General features: G+C 49.6%; 1 protein-coding gene across 1 annotated transcript in view; it reads right to left on the bottom strand.

Moving 5' to 3' along the window:
• Positions 1-872: 872 nt before the first annotated feature.
• MORN5 (MORN repeat containing 5) overlaps positions 873-8,309 on the bottom strand; it is a 32,963-nt gene continuing 25,526 nt past the window's right edge. Inside the window, exon 5 of the mRNA XM_001501458.6 lies at positions 873-1,072. Within this exon, the coding sequence (XP_001501508.2) occupies positions 993-1,072 (80 nt within the window). The 3' untranslated portion in view covers positions 873-992. The remainder of the gene's footprint in view (positions 1,073-8,309) is intronic.

The following is an 8,309-nucleotide window of genomic DNA, read 5'->3' as shown; positions in this document are numbered from 1 at the left end:
TTATCTTGGGGGTGATTTTGAGGAATAATTACTCTGTATGCACAGCTAACTAATTATTCTTTAAAGCAAGCACATATTGAACACCTGCTAAGTGCCAGCCAGCTCCTTTACTTATCTCAATCAATCCACACAGCTCCCTTATTGTTTTAAGCGTTTTACCCATTTTACAGATGAGGAGACTGAGGCTCAGAGAGGTGAAGTAACTTGCCCGAGAGTACATGATACCTGTGGTTGAGCTGGGCTTTGAACCCAGGTGTATATGATGCCAAAGCCACATTCTTTCTATGGCCCCACACCGATTCTACGCTCAGGGTATGAGGCTCAAATAGGGGAACTTCCAAGAGGGAGAGGCAGTCCTGGGCCTGCAGAAAGGTACCAGCTATGAGTGTGGGCACAGTCATTCCGTCCTCCTGGCCTGTGAGATCAAGACCGGTAAGGCCAGCAACTTGCAGTAAAAAAACAGCTGGGCTTTGTCTTTGGAGGGACTTGGATTCAAATGCTGTGTGACTTAGGGCAAGTCACTCACTCTCTCTGAACTTCAGATTCCCCATCTGTAAAAGGTGATGCTGAGCTCTCTCTTGCAAGGCTGTTGTGAGGAGCTGGGATAATCCATACATACTGCCCGCACATATTAGTCACTCATTGAATTACCTATATCTATTATTGTAAGGTGATGCTTCCTAAACTTCCATGTGCATATGAAATATCTGGGAAAGCAAATTGCTGACCCCCTTCCCAGAGATTCTGATGAGCAGGTTCAGGGTAGGGGCTGGGACTATCTAGTTCACAATTTTCCCCCAAGTGATTCTGATGCGGGTGAAATAAGGATCCCTGTTCCAAGAAACAGTCTAAGGAAAGTACACTTGGGCCACTGACTGCAGAAAGCCTTTATTCCTGAGTCAAAAGTCAGGTTCTACAAATACAGCCTGCTCTGTGGGCCAGCCAGTGCCAGCCGTGCAGAAGGAAACCTCTGGCGGAGGCGGCTGCAGAGCTCATGGCCTGAGGCTGTGACCCACGATCTCATCCCAGCCCTTCCGGCACGTCCGGATGATCCACTCGTGCTCGTCATCATCTGCAGGAGAAGAGGAAGAGCTGGTTATGCCTGGTGCCCACTGGGCCTTCCCTGCCTTGGGAGACCCCCAGGTGGGGTCTCGGGTCTGGAGTGCATTCCAGCACAGAGGGATGGCCTTGGTGCCAGTCTCTTTAGCTCTATATAATTCACTAAAACCAAATCCTTCGGTTGCCTGTGAATGCCTGGTCTTGGGGGAAATTGAACACAAGAGGGTTTACAGATGGTGGATGTTGCTGGTGGAGGCAGGCATGACATTGTCTGGCCACTCTGAGCTGGGCAGCCCTGACAGGCACTCAGAGAGCAGCTCGCTCGGGCACTTGCCCAGTCCGACATCCACACACCCAAACAGCACGCCCAGGAGAGCCAGTCCAGGCCTTGCCGGTACTGCTAGGAGCCAGAGCCTTCAGATCTTAGTTTCCTTTCTGGGCGTTCCATTCAGGACCCTTCAAAGAACCCACGGCTCCCTAGGGGGCTGATGGCCTCTGTTATTTAGGTCCCTTCAGTGGGAAATAGAGAGGAGGAGCTGATGTTCCTGTAAGCCCTACACTCACGTATCTCCGTTAGTTTAATCCTCGTGACCACCTGACGGAAGTGATCCCACCATTCTCCAGATGAACAAACATACTCAGAGAGGTCGAGTCGCTTGTCCACAGCCACAGGGCTAGTACGTGGGAGATACGAGAATTTGAAGCTGGGGTTGTCTGACAACAAGGCCTGTGCTGTTTTATAAACCTCTGAAAGACAGAGTTGAGTGAAACACATTCTTCAGCCCACAGCACACCACCGTCATCTCTCTGTGCCAGGCCCCTCTGTGGACTGACTTTATTTTTGTTTTTCCCCTTTATTCCCCAAACCCACACCCAGCCCCGCTCCCAACCACGACAGAGACCCACTCTAATGGTGGGATATATACCCCTAAAAATGCATGTAGCTGTGTAAAATATGTAGTGTTGTTTTGTGTGCAAATGTGGTTTTAATTTACATAAATGGCATTGTGCTGTGAATTTCATTGTGTCTTACTTTTTTCACTTAACACTACATTTTCAAGATCTATTCTTCTTGCTACATGTACATCTAGTTCTTTGCTGCTTATTGCTGCCTAATATTCCATGATGGGCTTCTGTCACATTTTACTATCCATCCTCCCAGTGGCGGACACACAGTTACCAGGAGTAAAGCTGGGACTAACATTCCTGGGCACATCCCTTTGTGGATTCGTGTGACAATTCCCCTAGGGTTATATTCCAGTAGGATGGTCACCTAGTCATACACATACTTCATTCACCAGGACTCCTGCCTAAGCCAGTGGTCTTTTTGTGACACCCACTGCCGGCCTGCCATCCCTCCCTCATTTCTGCCTTCCCTCTGTGCCGTGCCCTAGGCACAAAAAGGACTAGCCCAACCCCTGCCCTCAAGGAGTTCTCCTGCTGGAGGAGCTCTTCCCTCCTCTCCTCACCCAGTGCCTCCCGCCTAAGAAATGGGAGGATGGGACTATCCACCCTTGGGTGACAAACGGCAATGGCAGAGGAACAAGGGGACTCCCTGAGAGCTGAAACGTGGAGGGCCAGCAGAAATCCTGCCCTCTGAATCAGATCCCCGTGCCCAGGAACCCTTTCCTCTTCTGTGAAAGCCCGAGGCCCAGGGAGATGGCGGCTTATTGACAGCCTCCCGTGTGCTTGTGCTTTACAAACCCACGAAATCTCAGAGTCTTTGTGATAGCCCAGAAGCACAGGGGAAACCACCCCCATTTCATAGAGCCGATGAGCCTAGCCCCATGTCCACAGCCAGTGGAATTCAAACCAAGGTTCATCAGACTCTGAAGCCTGACTTTCCACATCAGTGCAGATGTGGAGCATGCCAGAGGTGAGGCTGCCCCTACAGAGCGAGCCTCCTCCGCCCCCGCCCCCACTACTTCTTTATATGTGACCTGAGGAAAAAGGCTTGCTGCCTGGCACGCTCTGGCCTCTGAGGACTGCCCTGAGTAGCCAGTGGGCCTCAGTTTCCCCTCGGGAGGCTGCCTGGGAATCTGCGCGTGGCTGCCAACCCAGGGGTGGGGAGAGCGGCGGCACACAAGGAGTTAAGCGCTGGTGAAGCCCACTTTTGCCACACCGCGAGCAGCCTGGTTGATAATTACAGTTCTGAAGTCTCCAGGCTATTCGAATCAGTGCAGCTGCAACCTCTTCAGTGGTAACCCCTGAAACCAGACAAACCGGGTTTATTGTGCTGAGCCAGTCCTCCGGCCCCTCCCTGATCGTCACAAATTGACAGCAATGGACTTAACAGCCCTCTCCACTACCCCTTTCACTCTCTACCTGGCTGCACAGCCACCAATTTGAATCACAGATGCCTCCCCTTCGGGCAGCTGCTCACAACCCTCCCTCCACCTCCCCTGCGCTGCGCGGCTCCCCTGGCCCTGCCAGGCCAGGGTGAGGCTGCCGAAGCACATGTCATCAATATTTAAAATGGAATTAAACCTGCAGCTTTGATTAATGCCTCCCAGATCCCGGGAGTTGTGATTACTATTTTGCAAATTGCGATTGTTGGAATATGTTAATATGATTGTCTGAGAACGTCTTCACCTTCTGGGATAATTTCCCCCCTTTTTGGCAGGAGGGGAGGGGAAGAGGAGGGGAAAAAAAGATGGGGAAGAAAATCACCCCACAAACTCTTTAATCAATTGTAAATTATTACCCTCCGCACAATTGCCAGTGGTGCAGAGGCAAAGGGGAGGCAGATTTCTGGGTTGGTGCATTTATCTTGAAAAGTTTTGGCCCCTCTTGGCCCAGTAATTCCAGTCTGGGATGCTATCCTAAGGGAATAATCTATTTGTCTCAGTACTATTTAGAATCAAGAAAACTGAAATAACCTCCATTTCTAAAAACAAGAGTGATTACTTTGCCGTATATTCATTCATTTAACAAATAATTTCTAAACATTGACTATGTGCCAGGCATCCTGCTAAGTTTGGGGAGGACGACACTGGGCCACGTGAGGGGATGTTTAGCAGCTATTGAAAAAATATGGTTAGGAAGTCTGTAAAGCAACATAGGAGAAAGGATTTTGATATGATAAGCAAAAAAAAAAAAAGGTAGAAAGAGACAAGAAACCTACATTATATATACACAGTATAATCTGTGCACAGAAGAAAATTTAAAATAAATTGAATGTGAATATCAGCTCTGAGCAGTGGGACTAGAGAGGTTCTTCTGTTTTTGCTATGTCCCAAATCTTTCATTAATGTGTATCGACAACAGAAAAAAGTAAAAGTAATTAGGTTTTTTTCTGCCCTCCAATGTAACACATTGGCAATTTCATGCATTTTAGTAATTGAAATAAAATATTTCTCGGTTCCTAGAAACACCAGTAAAGTTCTTGAACTTCTAAAAAGTAAAAAGATCCAGCATAAAAATAGTGGTTAAAAATCAGAGAATAGACAGATCTCCTGTGCGGAAGAATTCTAAATAATTTTTGTGGATATTCTTCCCTCAAGGAGATGGAGCATAACTCTCGACACCTTAGGTGTGGGCTGCAGAGTGACTTCCTCCCAGAGGGGACAGTATGGAAAGGAAGTGAAAAGAAAAGACCCCACAAGCACCCCTCATCCGGGTGCTCAAAGTCAACATCAACAGCGATCAGTCACGTGGATGGTCTGGAGCCTTCAAGTGACGGGATGAAAATGGCACTTTACCTCTGTGGTCCTCCTCCCCCAAACCCACAACCCCAGTCTAATCATGAGAAAAACAGCAAATTCCAATCAAGGGACATTTTACAAAATACCTGACCAGTCCTCCTCAAAACTGTCACCAAAAACAAGGAAAGTCTGAGAAACTGTCACAGCCAAGAGGAGCCTCAAGTGATATGACAACGAAATGTATTTCCAGGTGGGATCCTGGATCAGAAAAAGGACATTAGGTGGGGGGCTGGCCTGGCGGTGCAGCAGTTAAGTTCTCACGTTCCGCTTTGGCGGCCCGGGTTCGCCAGTTGGGATCCCAGGTGTGGACCTACACACTGCTTATCAAGCCATGCTGGCAGGTGCCCCACATATAAAGTAGAAGAACATGGACACGGATGTTTGCTCAGGGCCAAGCTTCCTCAGCAAAAAAGAGGATTGGCGGCAGATGTTAGCTCAGGGCTAGTCTTCCTCAAAAAAAAGGAAAGACTGGTAAAGTCTGAATGAAGTGTAGGCTTTAGTTAATAACAGTGTATCAGTACTGTTCATTTATTGCGACAGATGCACCACACAATGTCAGATGTTAAAAACAGGGCAACTGATGTGAGGTATACTGGGAAATCTGTACTATCTTTGCAGTAATTCTGTAAATCTGAAATTGTTCTAAAATAAAACATTTATTTTAAGAAATGCATGAAAATCCAGTGTGCCCCCTAAAAGGCGAGATAATCATGTTCTCCAAGAGGAGTGGAAGCCTTTTCACACACCCAATCATCCGAAATAAACTCTTTCACACCTTTTTCTCTTTCCTGATCCCACATCTCACAATTGATGAATCTCTACATCCTCATATGTTTTTCTCTCCCAATAGGCTGTAAGCTCTCAACGCAGGGACCATGTCTGCTTATTGACCACTGGACCCAGCATACAGTAGGCAGCCAATAAATGCTTTGCCAGTTGAAGTCTGAGATAAGCCTGTTTGTTCTGAATTGCCTTGATCACCATCAACAAACTTTCCCTGAGTATCTATTTCTTGGCATCCAGGTCTCTACTCAATGTCACTTCCTCAGTGGTCCCTAATCTAACTGCCTTCACTCCCAGTCGCTCTGTTCCATCTTCATTTTATCTTCTTCATAGCATATGCCTCTCTCTGCAATTTTCTTGTTTATTTACATGTTGTCTATCTCCTCCATCCAAATCACAAGCTCCAGGGAAACCAGGAGCCTCATCTGCTTGTTCAGTGTGGTATTGCCAGTGCTTAGATGAGGGTCTGGCACATAGGGGGTGCTTAGCTATATCCACTGAATGAATGAATGAATGACTGGATGGATGGATGGATGGATGGGCCAACCAGCCCAATCCTTAGCCAGCCCTGTGCCCAGTGCTGAGGGACAGAGGGGACTGAGACCCAGGAGGGAGCCTGGTTCAGAGGCTTGACTCAGGCACTCCAGGTTGAGGTCTGTAGCCTTTGGCAGATTTCTTAATTCTGGTTCTGAAGCTTTGGAAGTGACCTTGCTGCTTCCTGCATACCCACCCCCGACCCCCACCCCCAGCGAATCTCACCAATCACGAGAGCTGGGCTTCCTACAGAGAAGAAAAGGAACTTGCTGCAAGAGAAGACCCACATCTGACCATGGGCTCCCCGGCTGAGAAGCCTTCCCTGAAAAGCTTCCCCTCTCCTTCAAGGGGACTTCGAGGGCCTCTAGAGCTTCCTGCCTTCCAGCCTGCTCCCTCCCCAGCTTGCCTCGCCCTGTAAGAGGCAGCTGTCCTGACACACTGCAGTGCCCGGGGCTGCGCTCACAGTGCCTCTGTGCTTCTGTGCACACTGTGCACTGTGCAGGGGACACCCTCCCTTTCAGGACCTGCTCCAGGCCGGGGCCTGTCAGAGCACTTCCCCTTTCCGGGCCTTAGCCTACAAAAGTGAAGGAAGGCCTAGCCAAGAGGATAACAATTGCCGTGTATTTTAAACACGTACATTTGACAAATTAATGCTTTTAACACAAAGAACCAAATGTAATATGTGTTATTCCAGGATTTCTCTCAAACAAGTATAAATCCACAGTGCACTAAAGGTGGTGTGGTCAGGAAAGGGTGGTAAATCAGAGTTGTCTGAGGAACATAGTCTTCTTTCTGTCCTGTCACAGTCTAAGCTTAAGGCCTCTCATGCATGTGTGTTACCGGGGCCCAGTGCCCTCCTGGCTGCCCTCTACTCCATGGGCACTGCCTGGATGTCACCTCCCTTGACCCAGGCCAATGTCATGGTGTTGGTCATGGTATCAGTCAAGGTCACCCCCCACCCCCTGCTAACTGCCAGCCTGAGGCAGCCACATCCCACTCACTTCAGGTCTTCAGGGCCCAGTGCAGATCTGTCACTTAAAAAGTATTTAATAAATATACAGTGAATGAGTGAATCAAGAAATGTAAATTTGGAGACTTAAAGGTAATAGGTTTACCCTGTGGGATTTGGACAAAGGGGGAAGGATTTCTTCCCCACCCTCAGTAAACAGAGCTCCTGAGAGGGCAAAGCAGATGTGCCAAGTGCAGGGCCAAGGCCGCCGGCTGCTGTGTCCTTTTTTGTCTTGAGGCCATAGAATGAGCAGCCTGACCGCACGGAGAGGATGGATTGTCTGGGCTCATCCCGGGCGCCAACCACACTCAGAAAGCTCAAAGCCCTGACTGGCCTGGGGCCTGCCTCACAGTGAGGGCAGGAGGGGCAGGCCTGCACAGGCCACCGAGGGGGCCCAGGTCACCGAGGGTATCAGTGGTACAGTCTGCAGGTCACGCAGTGCTGGGGGAAGCAGGGATCCTGAACGGCTCACAACAGATGCCAGGCAATGCCAGCTCCCCAGACAGCTGGCAGGGAGGCAGTATGCATGACGGTTAAGAGTGTGGGCTTTGGAGCTCGGCCACCACCGGCTTGGAGACCTTGGGCAAATGGCCTCGCACCTTTCTGGTCTCATTTCCTCATCTACGAAGGTGCCTGCCTGGAAGGTTTCCTGTGAGGATCAAGTGAGATCACTCCTGAAAAGTGCTTAGCACAGTGCTCGGTGCATGGGAAATGCCAAAAACCAAAACCAAGCCAGAAGCTGTCTTTGCAAGGTGAGACTCCAGGACGCATGTGACAGCACATCAGTCTGGAAGGAGTTCTGGGTCTGACGCTGATCCCTGCCACCAACTTGCTGGGTGATCTTGGACAAGAGGGCTGGGCTCCTTGTCTTACAGCAGGTTTAACCAGACCTCCTACAGAGGGCAGACTGAGGACCAGCCAGGACAAATGGCTCTGGCTGGGCACCCAGGAAGTGGGAGCTATGATCATCATTTTGATGGGTCTTTAATTCAGTAACTGGATGGCTTCAAGGGAGCGTTCTTAAGGGACTCACTCAGATCACCCTTGGGACTTCTGGCTCCCTGCAGGGGTGGAGGGAGGAGCCGGGGGAGGTGGAGGTCTTTACACAAGGATCAGCATCATAAGGATGCCGAGCCCTAGCTCAGGTAATGACTCTTGTTCAAAGCGAGGTGGGCAGGCTGGGGCAGGCGAGCCCAGAGAGGGCAAATGGGTGGGTTCGG

Source organism: Equus caballus, chromosome 25 (assembly GCF_041296265.1).
Source record: "Equus caballus isolate H_3958 breed thoroughbred chromosome 25, TB-T2T, whole genome shotgun sequence".
Taxonomy (NCBI): domain Eukaryota; kingdom Metazoa; phylum Chordata; class Mammalia; order Perissodactyla; family Equidae; genus Equus; species Equus caballus.
This window is presented reverse-complemented; position numbering and strand designations above follow the sequence as displayed.